We start from the raw sequence: 18,027 nt of genomic DNA, 5'->3' as shown, positions 1-18,027 counted from the left end.
TATACTAAGATATGTAACAATGAATGTCAGTTTTCAGTTTAGATGGAGCATGTGATATCATTTTGAATTAAAGTATTAACATTTAATGTAACGTTTGTATAGAGAAAATAATGTAATTTTGTCTTACTTATACATTCTGTTTTTAATTAAAGGCAAATTCATGAATGCACAAGATCACATTCTAACACCGGAATATTCATTAGTAATACAAACAATAAGATAATTACTCACAAAATAGTTCATTCTTCACTAGCAGTTAGTAGCATTCCTACTTTTTTTTCCCTTATATTGCCATAATTATCGTAAGCTTTCAGACTAACCAGTTCCCTGTAAAATAATATATTAATCTCTCTCCTCTATTCTACTATACAGGAATCTCAGGAAGATCAGCTTGCTAACTTCTGCCCTACTTAGGCAATGTTACACATCCTATGCTAGGTGGTATGAATGTCTCCATACTTACAAGAAAGCTATAACTAAAGTTAGGTACCTGTTGTGTCATGTCTGCGCGACTACATGATGTGTTACAACCAGCCAACATTGTGCCCCATTCCAGGAGAGTGTGTGGGCACAGTTATGTTGTGCCATACAATGCCCCACCACTAGTTGTCTGCACATGAAGTAACTATCCAACTTTGATTTCCACCTCTAGTATGAGTGACCTCAGGTCAGAGATCTCTGTATTGTGCCCACCTGATCAATTAATCAAAGTCCATACTCGGAGACAGCAGTTGTCTCTGCAGGTTGCCATTGCAACTAAGGCAAGAAGCAGACATATTGCTAGAAAGGAAAATACATGCACACAAATTCATCGTAATTTGTCTAACTGTACACCGAGGGAGACCTGTATTGCATACCAAGACAAGCCCACTTCTAACCAGATGCTGTCCTCTAATATTCTCCTTCCAGAAAAATGAACAAACAAAAGCCAATAAAACTTCAAAATTATAGTAAAAATGGATCTAAGAAACTTTGCCCTTGTAGACCTCAAATATGCACAGCCTATATAGAAAAAAAAAAGACTGAAGGTTTAATCGCGGAAAGGATAATTCTCCAGAAGTAGAGGACAACAAGCAAGCTAAATATAGCTATAGTATATGGGCCTAAGTGACCTAGATAATTTGCAGAGGATATTGCAACTAAATGAAAGAGGATAGAAAGGTACTAAATGAGTTTTTCTTCTTTAGAGACAGAGCAATAACATAAAGAAAGTGCATTTTTTTCTATCAAAGCATTTGTTCATACTCGTACGGAACTGGGAAACGTAAGATTTATAAGATGCTTGTAACCTGTTTGACCTCCTTCACATACCTTTCTTGTCAGCCCACAAACTGAATACATTTTAAATCAACTAGAAAAACAGAAGGGAAAAATAAAGCTTGTTGAACTCTGGTTTCCTCCCTTTAGCTAATGGGCAAATCTAAGTGAATAGCTTGGTATGGTGTAGAAGGTCACTGAATGTAGCTTAGGGCTATGAAATGTAGAGATTTTTTCAAGTCTATTTCCATTATTTCCTAAGAAGATCTACTATAATAACAAACAGCACACAGCAGTCACAGTGTCTCATATTCAAACAACTTTTTTTTTTTTTTTTTTTAATCACATCCAACACAGAGTTTTTAAGTGCAAAGAAGAAAATTCCAAAGAGACAACCTCACCATCTCAGAATCAGAGGGAAGATAGTTCAGTGCATTTCTATGAGGAAAGTACTCTCTGCTTTGATGGCTTAACTTCTACTCTCCAGTCCCTCTTTTTTTTAGTTCTGATTTTAGGCAAGCATTTAATGTTTGGCAATATTTAGTCTAAGTTTACACAACAGGTCTCCAAACCAACTTAATAAGGATTCTGCTACTTACGTTTGAGTGAGAATATAAAATGCATTTCCAGTATTCCCCAGTATACAAGGAGAGAGAGAGATCACTTGGGATTCCACTCTTAATTTCTACAATATTTATATAAGGAAAATAGAAAACTGATTTTGACGTGATTACTTAAGGCAGGCTCAAGGACACATCAGAGTTGTATTTTTTATTTTTTCTACATGGAATCTCAGCAGTCTCACCATCATGAATTTGTTTATCATTCTTACATTATCAGAATTATAACAACGGCCATGCTCGTTTCAATTTCTATGTTCCATTAAACAGTTTTTCAGTACTTCATAGTTTCTACCATTCCTCTACAACAACTTAGCTCTTCCCAGGACTATCATACCTTCAGGTTTTTGCTAGATACTGCCAGCTTTCCACTCTGGACCTTAATTTGGAGAGACCCCTTCATCAGGCACAGTCAGCTTGAACTCTCCATCCCGGTTCCTAATGCCTGCAGAGCCATTCTCTGAGCCTGAATCAAAACAGAGACTTTTATTATAGAATCTCTCCTTAAATTTATGCTGAAGGAGATGATTGGTTTCATATATGTTTGGTTCGGATAGCAAAGAGTAGGGGGACTGCAGAGCCAAAGAGGTGGTGTGCAAGCAGCATTGGGGCTGGGTCAATTGAAGGTTTTAAATCACCAAAGCCCACTTCCTGGACCACCCATTTTGTAGCTGGACATTTTGTAGAGATAAAAGCATCTGTCCTTTGGGTTCTGCGTTCATTCCTGCCTCCCAATAAAATGAATTCCCTCACCGGCCCAAAAGTGACTTGGGGTGTGTTCATTCCTCTGTCACAGATGGAGTCCTAACCCAGCCTCCAGCTTTTGGATTCCTATTTCTGTTCCAATGAGAGCTATTTTTATGTTATACTAAATACAGTATCATTAATATCTCACTATGGGAAGTGATTCTCACTTCCTGGAAAAAAATAATCTTGAATATTCTAATGAATAATTAGCATGAAATTATTACAAGAGGGTAAAATAAGAATTGCTATTTTGGGCAAATCAAGGGCTCTTTTAAGTTCATCCAACTCTGATGGTGAACTGCACAGAATCCTTAAGAACAGAGTATAAGCATAGGAGAAGTGCAAAATTACATAGTGTTTCAGAATAATGCCCCAATTTATATGAAATAATGGTTAGGAATTTCCCAAGACAAGATATTGTTCCATAGTGTTCACAATATTCAAGATGGACATACTTGCTGATGTACTTGAACTTTTTCAATGAAAAAATCAAAAACTAAGTGAACGTGTTTTTTGCACGTCATAGAAAAAGATACATTAATCACTGTAGACAGCTCTAAGTGATAACATCTCATTTAGGGCACATAGTATGCAAAAAGGAAGAAGTAACATAAGCTTTATCTATTAAACTCTGTTTTTTTTTCTTGTTGTATTAAATACCAGATATCATCTGCCAATTATTCACCTAGCCATTCAGTATCATGCAATCCCTCTACAAGCCTTGGTGGTTTTTATCTAGTCTAATGGTCCTGAACTATCAGTAGTTTTTGCCACATCCCTTTATCAGATAATATCATCTCAAAGGAAATTTGCACTGCTAACCTCCCTCTGTTGTGTAAACTGATTTCATTTCTATCTTTTGTTTCTTTCCTTATAGCAGCTTTCTGAAATGTTATGTCATTTTCATTTCATCTTTTCAAAAGAAAAAAAAAATGTCAAAATATTTACAGATACCCACTTTTTCTGTTTCAGTCGTATGTATATATTTGTGCTGACACCTTTGAAAAATTAATGCAATTGTGAGGCTTATTTCCAAAAATATATTGACTCTTCGCCATTATACAAGATTTATCCACATGTCTACTAATTTGCACCAATTCTGTCAAACAGAAAAAAGACAAAGTGGTTTAAAAATATTAGCATCATTAGCACCCTCCTTTGGAAACAAGGTTGAAATAAATCATAGATTATAAACCAGCTAATGGCTTACAGTTTTACATTTAAGTTTCCTTGGATCCATTGCTTGCTATACTTTTATATTGTTATTTATTTTAGAAGAGGTGACTTCTAATGCCACTGACATTAAGATAGATACTCAGAATTATGCTGTGTAAATAAAGATATTAATGCAGGAGGCTTCCTAGTACCCTCACGGTAAGCAAAAGTAGAAACAATTTGTTTAGTTACTAAGCTGTTACCTAAACTTCCATGAGTGCTCCTGTGGAGAGCAGGCACAGCCTTCTCTTACCACCTCAACTTTGCCCCAGACAATCATGCAAAGCAAATCTTGATGTGTACCACTTACCACCAACAGAAAGCAGCTGTTGAACTTTAAGGTGATTTAACTCAGAAACACACTGTCTGGTGGAAACCAATGACAACTTCATACAATCATAGCAAGGTGAATGAGGAACATTCAGCTGAGTCACCCATGAGATTCCTAGGCCAGACATCACCAAAAGAAAGACTAGCTGTGGCAGATCACATTTGGAGAGCCCAGAGGTGACCACAGGTGGAGCCAGATACCAAGACTAGAAGCTGCATGTGTAGAACCTGGTCCAGCTTTGTGAGAATGTACTTTGGGATCATTAGCACTCACCCAAACACCACCACCAGGTACATGGGAACCCTCACCTCATAACCTGTCAGGCCATGTGGGAGATCAAGGCTGCCTGCTGTCACTGATGGCTGAAAGATGGTGAGTCCTATGGTAATGGGCCAGTACACAAACGAGCTGGTGTAATTCACATTTCCATGAACATTAAGACTCTCATCGTATCAGGTAAGATGAAGATTTTGCATGATTGAGACTTGAGTAATAAGATATATAACGATAACTGGAATATTGGTTTATCTGATAAATGATAGTGTAACTCCATATGGTTTGTGTTAGTTGTCATTCAGTTCAACAATCAGCCCCTCTGCAAATCAATTTAAGGTGCAATGTTTTAGTTGCCCTGCAACACATGCTGTTTACAACTGGATCCTCTAGCAACCTTCTGTGTTCTCTCTGTCATGTTTTCTGCTTCTGAGATAATGGAAAATGTTTGTTTTATTCATTTTTAAGTTCTTAGCACAAAAACTTCATCCCCGCCCTGACCCCCCAAAAAGCCCTACTCAAACCAAACCCCAATTTTGGACTTCCTGATTATTGTTTTAATTGCAACTTTTCAGAGACAGTTCTTTCTGTTTTCCTTATTTTTATACAATATCTACTTTGTGAGGATCACATTTTTAGTTCTAACTGTGTCCAGAATATTGATTATTTAATCCTAACTCTTTTAATAGATGTAACTTTTGCTCTTAATATAGTACATAAAAATAATACATAACATTTCTTAAAGACAGAGTCAGGTGAGAATAAAAACACTAATTTAGCTTATATGAAAAATTAGTATAGGCAGCATAGGTCAACTCAGTTCTACGCTGACCTAAGCAGCAGTTAAAATATCATAAAATATCAAAAGAAATGCATACTGGGTCTTTCCCATTGGCAAAAATATTAGAAACAACTGCTTAAATGCTGACTCAGTACTCAAAAGCATATGAGATGGTAAAATACCATGTGTGATAACTTTATGTAAAGAGATTTTATATTCTTGAGATTATTTAAAAAAACCAACAACAGTTTGTAGCACTGACTGTATACCACTATACTTTAAGTCCTGTTCAGAAACCTCTTCCTTGAAGCCTGACTGATGAACTTAGGTAAGTTTTTGCTTTCATAGCTCATTTCTATGTTAATGTTTCTTTGAGACTGTTTTTTCTTGGCTTTGTGTTTGTATATTTCTATCTCTGTTTTCATTTTGTGATTATATAATCAGCACACCAATTTGCCACATATGCTCATTGTTTTCTTCTGAACTTACATTGCATAACCACTTTTTGTGATCTGCTTTTTTTTCTTAAACAGAGGTATGTTTCTGATTTTGACAGGTGATATACCTTGATAGGTGTATTCACTTCAGGATTGCAATACTTTGCTTCTAACGTGCCTGTTGCTACAGAACACTTTGATTCTTCTTTCGAGATCCCTTTTCACCTTCTTTTCAGCATAGTTCCTGTTTTTTGAAGTTGAATCTTACCATGTGGATTTCATTTATCTTGATTTCTTCTACGAAGAAACCACTTTTGAATATGTATTTGTCAGAGTTAGAGAAAACCTAATTGAGTGAAACAGTGTTATGTTTTACCCAGAATTGAAACAAGATTTGCTTTACCTCATGCTGTAAGCTCTGACTACCTGCTTGAAGAATGATTCCCTCACAATGCTCAAAAAATTAGGTTTATATCTTATGCATACATGGCATTTACAAATCTGTGAGACAGTGACTGAGATTTTTCAGTGGAATATGTCTGAGCTTTCTTAGTATTTTAGAGTCATTGCTATTAGTGTGGCAAAATAATTCTCCCTCTTTTTTGGCATGGACTTTTAATGTTTGATGCATTAGTTGAAGACAACCTTATATCACGTCTGACTTTCTTATACCAAATGGCAGAAGTGCCATTTATATGAACTTTTCATGAAGAAAACCAGCCCCCAAAATAAAACGCAAATTTGTATATCATTGAGGATGTCAGAGAAAAGTCCAAAAAAAAAAAAACCAACACAAACCCACACATTTGTAAATTACCATTGTACTTTTTTTTTTTCTTCAAACCAGCACGTACTAACTCTGTTCTAGAATTATATAATATATAGAACATATTTGTGCACAGAGAAAGCCTTACAAATCAATTTTCTCTGAGACCTATGACTAGGTAAAAAAAAAATCAGAAAAGGTGTCATATTTAATATGCTCTTGATAACTGTACTTACATGTGTCTGTTGAATTCATAGAACTTTCAACAGATTCAAGTAAACCAACTGGAATTACAACATAGTGTTACTCCCAAGGAGTAATGTCAGGAGGTTTTATTTTCTTTGGTTTAGTTTTTTAATGGAGAGGATTTTATTTTTACCAATAGCTTAGGATTTTCAGTAACTTTACATATGTATATAATTTAAAACTGCACCAGACAGAACAGAAGAAATTACTTGTTTTATCTTTTTCCCTACCTTTTACCTTCAGTAGAACATATACTAAGTACTGGAGCACACTGAAGGCATCCTGTTTTATAAGTCCGCAATATATACGGTCACACTAATATTACCAGGAAGTAAATGTGATGGGAAATCAATCAAACACACTATGAAAAGCAGATAGAAAAGAAAAATGCTTATTCTGTGTAATAACACCTGTCATGTAGGTCTTTGAAAGAAGTGAAAGTATTAGCAAAGGCAGTGACATGAATATCAATATTTAATCAGACTGGAATACTAAAACAGATGAAAAAAGATTTATAATTTAGGTAGCTTTCCAGAGCAGGAAAGAAGAGGATTTTATAAATATATGTAACTAATTCCCTAAGTAAAGTCTTAATAGGGTATCTATGTCAAGGTGACAGGTTTTCCCCTTCAAAACAGCCCAAACATATGACTAGAGAAAGAACAGAGATAAGCAACTGTAAAAATCATATATGTTATTGAAGTGTTGGTCCAGAAATAACCCCCAAATATTGCTGAGCCCCTTCATATGTAAAAGGCAGACATGGAAGTTCTTGTGCAAATATTTACTCGGCCTTCGATATGTTTACAGAGAAGGGCATTTAGATAAGTGGAGACAGTAACTCGAAAATGTTTTTTCTCCTGTTTTTCTTTTTGATCTTTCAATCTAAGTATAACATAAATCCACTAGTGAATATTTTCCTGTTTGAAGAGTTTTGCTTTGGAGATTCTGAAGATGATTAGATGCAATGGTAATGAATTCCGAGCACGGAAATGATGATGTCTACTGCCAGCAACAATCATGCAAATTTGTAAATGTTTACAAATTTGCAAGCTAGACATATGCACCACTGAGACCAATATTGTAGTGCTATATTTAGCTTGTTCCTATTCCCCCCTTAAGATACATGCACAATAATAACTTCAAGAGAACAGCATGTATTCAACTTCATTTAATCTTTTGCAACAAAAAAAGTATGAGAGTTTGAATAAAAGCCAAGGAGGTGCAAGCCCAAGTATGAAAAAAGGTGAAAGAGCTCAATGGACCTCACTTGACTCTTTTTTTTTCCTCAGTAAAACATATTAGAAATGAAAGTCCAGTGCCCTCTATTGCCAAGAGTAGCAATTGCTTTCCCTGCCTGGCGTCCTAATGCATCTGAAGGAAGTTCTTGTTACTCTGCAAGAAGAGGCTACAAAACCAAGAATGCAAAGCCAAATTATTTTAACATAATAAAAATGCATACGTTTTTGTCTAGTTTCCTCATTTTACTAATCCACTCTAAAGTTTCAAATTAAAGGCTGAGGTTATCACATTATCTTAGAAGAGTTTAAAATGTAGTCTGTATTCACGCAGATGTTTCTAATGGTGAAAGTATTTTGACATGCAGGTACTCATTGTTTGAGATAATATGCTTGTACTTTTTTTTTCGGAAGGGAAGTCACTTCTAATGGAAAACATTTTAAGCCTTAAGATTTTATTTGGAAAAGGAATATAACCTTTGCATGTGGCAAGAAAAGATACAGAGAACATGACATAATCTTCAGTCACTAAACTGCGACTGCAACTTCAACAGCCCTGACGCTTTGTGACCAGTGAGGATGTTTCCCCCCAAGGACTCCTTGCACGTGGGCAGGGTGGCCGTGGCACCAGGCCTGCAGCTCCCATGGGCTATCAGGAAGGGGATCAGGCTTGGAGATGGCTACAAGGTTCTGGTGGATGAGCAACGCACTATATCCCCAAGGAAAAGCTGCCGTAGCCACTTTCAAATTTATGTCCACTAAAGCAAAGCAGACAAAACATGTCACTGCTTGTGCAGTCAAGGGAGCAGATAGAAGCGAGTCTCACTTGCAAGGAAAAGGTCTTCCGAGAGACACGTGCAGTAACAACAGCTCCGCCAAAAGATGTGCAGATAATTAAGTGGAAGGAGAAGTTTCACTTTGCATCAAAGCGAAAATGAATCTGCTCTCCAAGAGCTGTCTTGTCTAATTGCAGTCATTTAAACACTTCTGGAGAGAGGGGAAAAAAACATTACAGTATCCCATCCTCTCACACAAACATAATAAAACCTTCACTGTTTGAACATAAATTTGAAAAAAAAAAAGCAACCAAGAACAATATAGAGATAGTCCCATCAGCTTTTTGTTAATCTCAAATGTCTATCTTTGTGTCTTTGTAGCATAACCAAATACATGTTTGTACCTTCTAGGTTTTCAGTGAAGGGGTTCTTTTCTGTACTGACAGTTTTCAAGGCATCTCCAGCTGTGTGACTGCCACAGCGAGTCATGCAGCTTGCACTTCTGATGTTAGCAAGAACAGAGAAAACAGAGAAGGCTGCCCTATTAAACAGTACTTTGTTTTTGTCAGACTGCATTCAGGCACCATTCAGCTTCTGGTGTCCCTTCCTTTTATAGAAAGTGCAAAGGGATTAATACTATCTTTCATTCCCTGCCAGCATCTAGGCCTCTACATTGGGCAGAGTTAAATATTGATTAATTGATAAGGCAGACATGCCCTAAGTATTTTGCCATCAGTAAGCTGAAAAATTACTTTGAAAGCAAAATATAAAAATGTCATCAAGTTTACAAATTTGAAAGTTTGCAAACAGAGTTGATGTTACGCACAAAATTCAAAGCAACATCATTTGACCTTTAGGTTAGTTGTCAAGAGAGAAGTTTGGACAAGGCTAATACTGAACATTTTAATCTGTGTTTTTGTGATTGTCACCAACCCCTCTCCCTCCAGCACCTTTTCTGGATTATTAATTTCAGTCCAGAAATACGGCTGACGAAATGCTACATCTGATGGAGTTTGACATAATTAGTCACAATGGTTAACGTATTTCCACAGAAGCTGAAACTTAAGGAAATTTAATGAAACTATCACTGTCTTCTCCACAAAGCTTCACCAGACTACTCCTGCCCAGAGCCTACAACATTTGAGTTCACTTTGTTTGGAGTGGCTTTTCAAATTTGTTTTAATTTGAAGTCATTGTGAATGATAGCACAAAAAACTGAGCAACTGTGTGAGCAAAAGTAGCACTGCAAATTCCTCTATCAGATGCCAAACTTATGGTAGTACAGTCTCTCTGTACCTCAGATATATGACATACTTCCTCAAAAGGTCAGTAAACATTTCATTTGTATCACTAGTTTTTGTTATCTGTTACGCAGAAGGCATTTAATCTACAATTCTCAGAGACCACTAAACTGAAGGGGAGTCTTAAATAACTTCAGGTTGCCCATAAACTCAAGAAGAGGGAGAGAACCTAGACTGACACCACACTGCCTATCATATAAGCCACATACAAACACTGGGTAATTAGGAAATTATTTTGACTGCTACATAGTTGGGCTAAAGTTGTAAACAATGCCCCCTTCTGTGTTCCTTTTATCCCTACATATGATGTTTGCCTAAACAATCTGGCTGCTATTCAAAACAACTTCATTAGTAAAATGTGTGTTTAGTTTTGCTGCCTGTTATTCTATTAGCCACATATATCTTAAATTAGGCTGTCAACATTACCTTCTTTGACACAGGCTGTTTTGTCACACAAGTACAAGAATGAGAATCTAATTCTACAGCCATAACAAAATACTAACTCCTGATGTTTCCACCTGCCTATGAAAAGTTGCCATTTTTCATAACTTAAGTTCTCCATTAAAATATTTACTTGCTGAATGATCTTGGTTTACCATAAAGCTAAGTAATGAAATGTTTGGTATCCCTAAATTTGTTTTCATATTCTGCTTTGTTCGATAACAACAAGAGGAAACCCAAAGCATGAGGTAGAGAAACAATAAACAATTACCTACTTTTTCCCCCCAACAAGCTACATTTCTCTGTTTTCTGACTGTTGCTCCTGCTTGGTGAAGATTAATAATTTCAGTGTTTACATGAAAAAGTGTACTGTCATATATAATGTCTAATTTGACCATCTAGTGCATTTTTCGACACTTTTTGTAGCAGAAATGTGGACAAACCATTGAAACCTCTGAATTCACATGCAATTTTATGAACAACTTTTTTTTTGTTATTGAAGATTAAAATGTTGAAGACTCACAAATTACCATTCTTTTATGAAACCCACTTACAGATTAAGGTGTTGACCTCAAGTTAGCCATAAGGGTATATCCTAAAATTCAGGTTTCCAAAACGTACAATGATTAGCTCATTGCCTTCTCTGTACTCACAACAGATACTTTTGTTGTTGACATTAAAATTGTCAGTACTTTGAGACACTGTCTCCATAACGAGAGACCAAAATAAATAACCGATATTTCTGTAGTCATAGGAGTATACTCTTTCCTTTTTAGGGTAGGGAGAGGGTTTTTTTGGTGCCATTTACAAGCTCTTTCTTACATGCAACTAAAGAACATTTCCATCTTCAGTAAGGCTTTCTATTCTGAAGCCTATTATGCAAAGAACAACTAAAAATGTTTAACCGGTGAGGCAACATAGGTTCATTTAAAATGGGGTACAGGCATTGTTAATGTCATTGTTTTGTCTCTTTCAAAGTTCCTGCAGAGACCTGCTACACTTGAGGGCTTGTGACATATTTGCCTTCTCCTGAAACGCATAGTTAAGATTCCATGCTTCATTTATAAAAAAAAGGTTTCAGTTATTTCAAATTAAAGAAGTTGAGATCTGAGCAAAAGCTATCATACCCAAGACTAGATACATCTCTTGTGGGAGCTCTAATTATAGTTCTGTTATTAAAAACTAGGTTACAATACATTCCTTCGCTATCATTACTTGCACCCTGCAGAACATCATTATTTTATAAATAAATGTCTTCTGAGGGCAAAGAAAAGCTCCTTTTGAATAAAATTATATTAAAGTAATATGCTCCACATTTTTAGAGTTACTTTGAGTTTCTATTTATTGCATGCCATTTAGACGGTAAACCAAGAAGGTATCACTAAAGAAAATTCTACACATTGTCTGTGGTTAGAAGGGGGAAAATGCAAAGTTTTCTTGGATTACGTTCTCCCATTTCTCTTATACTTTTAATTTGCTAAGTGTTTTATCTCACAAACATTAAAAGCCAACTTTCGGCCTATCTTACTAATACGATGATGAATCGATTAGAGGTAAGTCACATACGAAAATCTTTATAACACAGATTTTCTGCATAATCCAGTTTCTGGCTAGTAAAAGGAATAGGAATTCGAGAGAAACCTACTCTCTTCAGAACCTGTAAGAGAAACCTGAAAATGCATCTTCCCTAGTTCTTCCATTTAGAACACCCCACTCAACCTGCCAGAAAAAGTTGAAGACAGACATGGCCTCACCAATAGCAACTGTAATCTTGCTAGCAATTCTACTAGCTTTCCCTAGATACCTTTTCACAGACTTCTTGGTAGCACTCCACAGCTGTCTTGGTTCTGCACATCACAGATGGAAAACTGCCAAGATGTTGAGACTGAGAGTTTGTTACAGATTTCACATTAGAGACTTGACTCCTTAACTAAGAGGTAGCAGACTTCATTGCTGAACTCAAGGCATCTGAGGTTGAGTACATGATCCAACTAAAATGTCATTGTGTGCATGACCAGAAGAAAGACAACTATTTCCCTCCAGGCCTGTGATTCAAACAATAATTTTTTTCCCCCACACAAATTAAATTCATACATTGGGACTTAAGTTATGCTGATGACGCATCAATCATCAATGAGAAAATTATTTTGCAATAAATTACAACTTCTGCCATTAAAAGCAACTGTTTACATCATTAGTCACGTGAAAGCAACTTTCAAATGTAAAGGTTTTGAAAGCTTAGTCTGCGGATAAGTGATCTAAAACACAGGTACTCTAGATACTGAATTTTCAAAAAAGGAATACAGCTCTTTGGTGGGCAATGCACTACAGACTCAACACAAATGAAGATTTAGAACATTGAGAACTAAGATTTTAATTTCACTGCATAAGTAGAGGCTTTTTTTTTTTTTTTAAATATGGAGGGTGGTAGATAGGCGGGAACTGTATAAAACAAATTCATTCAACCCTCAATATCTTACAGTTAATTATTGATCTGGATTCCACAAATAAGAGAAATGACTGATGCAATACATTTCTCTATCTTAATTCTGACCTCGTAGGCTAATCTGCTCAAGACGGCACCTTTAGAACCACGTAGGAGAGAATACAAACTAATTATACAATGAAAGTCATTTATTTAACACTTTTACAAAGCTAACAATGATGAGAAATCACTAACCAGGAGTAACCCATTAGCTGAAATCAATTCCATAGCCAGAAACAGAAATGGAGTTGAACTGAAAACAAGTCAGAAGGAAGAGGATAGATAAGCTATAGATTTCACATGGAAATCCATTGTCATGTTTTGAAGACCACCTCTCCTAAAAATCCTGGTCTTTAGAAGAGGGAGAAAAAACAGCTCCAGGACAGCACACAGATATCAACTATGACTGCTGATGTTACAGCGGAATACAAGCAGGGTCTCCTGTATTTCTGTCCTGAAAACACTAGGCAGAAATAAAGCTTGCATGGTACTTGACTACACTGAAGAGCAAACTGTGCTTTCTGCATGTGTACTGCACAGGCAGCCAGCATGTACTACTAAACTTACATTTATGATTTCCACTTTCACTCCAACTATTCTGGTGTTACGTACAATGATTTGTAGGACAAGAGTAATTTGTCTAAGATTTAAAGATCAGGGTTTTTTTAGTAGATTGATTGTTGAAACAAAAAGACCCTGCCCAAAACACAGGTGATGAATGAAGCAAAGAAAAAATTGAGCCATAGTGTTTAGGAGGTCTTCCTCAGAGTACAAATGAAGCACTTCTCCAGTATGTTTACAAATGCATGTTCACATACAACTAAAAATACTATTTATAGAACTGAAGTAAAAGGTAGCCAAAATAACTTTAAAGTACCCTCCATTTAACTATAATTGGAAGAAAAACAATTAGATCATTCAAGCAAATATTTAGATGACTGAATCAAACCTATCATTAAAAGCATCAGCTGACAGGTCATATTTTCTAAGCTCTTCAAAATTCTTGCATTTCTTCTGCAGATTTGCTCCAAGTTTCCTCAGCAATTGCAAATTTTGCTATTCTGTAAAACAACAATTTCTGAGAGAGCAATGCTCTAGGAACATGACATTTTCTTTAGATATACAAGTAACAGTAACTCCTGCTTTTCTGTAATGATTTCTGTGATCACAACAAGGCCTAACTGGCAACAAACTTCAAATTAGCTTGTATCGTATCACTGCTGCTGGGACTACTTCTTCGTATATGGAACACCAGGACAGTAAATTACTCAAGCTATCCCACTATTGCCAAGGAAATAAAATAATTACATGTTTCACCTCTTGTCAAGCAAGCCCATTACTGCAGCCATCATAAATTTGCCTTTTTTTTTTAATAGTACTATGCTGCTGACTCATTATTTTGTTATTCACTACATTTCCCAGAGCTTTTCTTTGGTGTTTATTTTTTCTTGTTTTGTTTTGTTTTGTTTGTCTGCTTTTTGTTTGTTTGTTTGTTTTATTATCCCCCCTTCTGTATGCATACATTTTACTTCTGCCTTAAATTTAGCACTTCACAGTTTTAACTCGATCAGTTTGAGACCATTTGTTCAAGACTATTTCATCCTGACCCAGTCCTCCAAACTACTGGACATATCTGCTGTAAAAATGCTGAGCATCAATGTGTGTAGTCTAAATCACTTGAATCACTATTTGAAAATTCTCCAGTCCATGCGAAAGTCCTGTGGGACTCCCTGTTGGACTGAACTACTGCTGAGCACATTTTTCAACATTATGGCAGCCTTATTCAGATTATCTTACTCCTCTTTTTTAATTAGGAGAATCAGATGGGACACAATCAAAAGCCAGACTAAACAGAAGATATGTCACAGCTACTATTTCATTGTTTATTGCCAATTATTGGCTAGCAGATAAAATTATACATTATGGGACTAATTAAGTTAATTACTGGGAAATATAGTTCAGTAATGATTGTCCAGGAATGTTTAATAGTTTGAGCTCAATTTTTGCTGTGTATTAAATATAGAGTTGTTATATACTGCCAAGGTAAGGTTTCTTTAAATAAGTTAGTTATTTGTTCTTTTTCCCAATATATTTGAGATCTGTACTGCTAACTGGGTCACTTGACCTTGCTCCTCTCCAATTCATTCAGTTTTGTTAAATTTGTCATTGCAGTTAGAAACAAGACAAGCCCAACAGAGGAAACTCGTTTGTATATCAGGAATATAGCAAAGGATTCCACCAAACAGTAATACATATGCATCACCAGTTTGAGAAAAGGCAAAGTAAACTGAGGCAGAGAACATTTTCAGAAGATGATGGCTTCTTGCATTTCAGTCCCTACAGAAATCAAGGGAATCAAATTTGTATTTTTTTTTCTAATAAATCGTCCAACTGCATTCAACAATACCTGAATCTTGTAACTGTTCTCTTAAAAATTAAGCCGCAGGGGAGGAATATATTTAAAAAAAAAATATACAAAACATAATTTGGTTTACAAATAAAAAAATATTTAATTACCTTAGCAAACTGTGCATTTATCCATTTTGTGAATGTTTTCTTTTGAACATCTTCCCGTTCATCTGCCAGAGAAAAATAAAACACTTCATTAGAATTATTCAACAAAATAGTACAATATTAATTAAAGCTTCAGTTTGGGTTTGTAGTAAAGCTACTAACAATAATTCAAACACATTCAGGCCACCTATCTGGATGTATTCTGTCCTTGACAATTACACCAAGGTATTTTGAAAGCCTACAGCTTGACTTCATAGTCATGGTCTATACCCCTAGCTCATGTCACCCATTCTATATTTTCTTTGCTTCTGGAAGGGAACATGTTGCAGTAGGATCTGAAATATCCCATTCAAATTTTTAATATAGGTATAAATCAAGATGTTACTGTTTTGCAGCAGAAGACACTTCTACAGCACTTTTAGAAAAGTACTTGAAATAACAAGTTTACATGCATGTCCTCAAATTCCTTCAGGACCACAATGACAGTTCTCTGTTGGCAGCCTCTGCCGTATCTTATGCCTTTTCAGCCTTGCAGCTATTTACTTGTCACAACTTGTTAGATATATTTTTCCCCAGTAGAAAAAGAAAAAAACCCACACATTTGTTCAGCCATACAAGAAATTCCTTCTTAATTATTTAATATGAAAAGCATTGTAGAGGAAGATTTCTGTATCTGCTACAAGTACAGTCGATGCAGAACAGAACTGGACACAAAGGTACAATTCTGATTTATTTTATGTAAGTTGGAAGAGAAAGATGTCTTCAAATTATAACCTAATAAGCATTTGCTCAAAAAGATCTATTAAGCATCATCCTTGAAATAATACCGAAGGGCAGACCTCTTTGTATGACAAAGTCATACCAAACTATAATTAATGGGTGTATGTGGAAAAGGCTGCAGAATGCTCATACTAAAATAAAGCTCACTCATTGCCACCTTTTGGTTTGCAGTAAAATTCTCTACATGTCTTAAATAAAAAAGGATATTAAATTCCCATCTGAAATGTTCAGCAATTAATAATTTTAATAGATTGAGCTGAATTTGAAAGGCAGGCATGGGTGAGCTACAGGAGAAATGCAAAGCACTAATAATGTACTTTGCTTTCTCTCCCTCCACCCCTCCAAGGAGACAAGACAATGCAAATCATTTTGATACATATATATCTTTTGTTCTTAAAAACTCACCTTAATAGCACTTAACACTGCCTTTTCATAAGAATGTTTTCCATTCTTTACAATAAAATATACTTATGAAAAAAATAATACTAGCATTTGTAAAGTCACTATTTTATTATTTAAAAAAAAATTAAAAAAAACTTCTGTAAGAGGAAGGAGCATATTTGAATTACTTTCAGATGATCATCAGTGAGAAGACTGACAATGCAATAGTACTACTGGAAACATGTCATAGAAGTCAAGCATTATATACATTCTGCCACTAGTATATGAGTATTTGCTACAATAAACTTTGTAGAGTTCTACTGCTATCTGTCCCAAATAACGCTGTGTGCTTCATCCCTTGGCTGAAAGTGATATTTAAATAGAGATCAATCAAAAAGCAACAGCATGTGAGAGAGAAGCATGCTTTTAGTAATAAATTATGTTAAATCTGTTTAAAATGTTATTTTTCCCCACAAGCATCACTTTCCTCTTTATTATATGAGCTTTGACTTATTCCAGCCATGTGCAATACAAAGACGGGAGAAGGAAGATGCATTTTGTTGGTGGAAGGTACATATTCAATCTGATGTTGTTTTACAAACTCCTCCAGCAACTTCATATAAAACATTACATACAAACAGACATTTATGTTTAATCATCTCTGATAAAAACACCAAATGCAACCTTAAAATGAAGTAAAAGAGTATGTGGTATTTAGCAGGGAAAAGGAAAGAGAGAAAAACAACTCTTTCAAACTGTTAAAACATTTACTTTTCCACCCTGGGCTACCATAATGGCAAATTCAGTAACAGTGTGTGTGTCCGTGTTGGGTTTTTTCCACAAAGATATATGCCAGAGATTTAGCTGCTAATCACCAATTAATTCATGTCCATTGAGCTAATAAAAACCAGGGTCTCCTGAGGAAAATGATAATTAAACCCACAATTTGAATGTTTGAAACTTATCCAAAGTTCAGGCAATGCTCTGCTACCTTTGCAAAAGCAAATCTATTCCACTGTTGCTATCTATATACAGAGATCATTTCAAGCACTTTTTTCTCTACATGCTTGTTCTGACAAGTTTATACCACAACAATTTGTTAGTGACAGCCTCCTAGCCTAAAAAAGAATCAATCTTTTGGTTATGCGTGGCATGATTTCCCCACAGTAAGCATGATTTTTTTTCAAAATTATGTTCTTCTAACCCAGATTTACAGATTGAATGCTCAATGTGGAAGCTGAATGACATTTGTCCGGGTGCTGTAGAAACACACCGAGAACACCCAGCTGCCACTTTCATAACATTGTGTTTATAGCAGATCCTTCAGCAGTGAGTAGATGAATGCCCTTGCAGGTGTTTTTACTGTGAGGCAATAAGAATAATCAAATGGCCAGGCAGGTAATTCCTTCAGCTGTTCAAGGGTATAGTACATTTACTT

The 18,027-nt window shown here is 35.7% G+C and overlaps 1 protein-coding gene across 21 annotated transcripts in view; it reads right to left on the bottom strand.

Annotated features, from left to right (window-relative positions):
- The window catches only part of DMD (dystrophin), a 1,272,535-nt gene that overhangs the window by 961,140 nt on the left and 293,368 nt on the right, over positions 1–18,027 (bottom strand). For all 21 annotated transcript variants that reach the window (XM_065049958.1, XM_065049956.1, XM_065049960.1 and 18 more), the window contains exon 2: positions 15,432–15,493. In XM_065049958.1, coding sequence (XP_064906030.1) covers positions 15,432–15,493 — 62 coding nt within the window. The remainder of the gene's footprint in view (positions 1–15,431; positions 15,494–18,027) is intronic.

The sequence above is a fragment of the Columba livia genome, chromosome 1 (genome assembly GCF_036013475.1).
Source record: "Columba livia isolate bColLiv1 breed racing homer chromosome 1, bColLiv1.pat.W.v2, whole genome shotgun sequence".
Classification (NCBI taxonomy): domain Eukaryota; kingdom Metazoa; phylum Chordata; class Aves; order Columbiformes; family Columbidae; genus Columba; species Columba livia.
The sequence above is the reverse complement of the archived record's forward strand: the minus strand, read 5'-3'. Positions and strand labels throughout refer to the sequence as shown.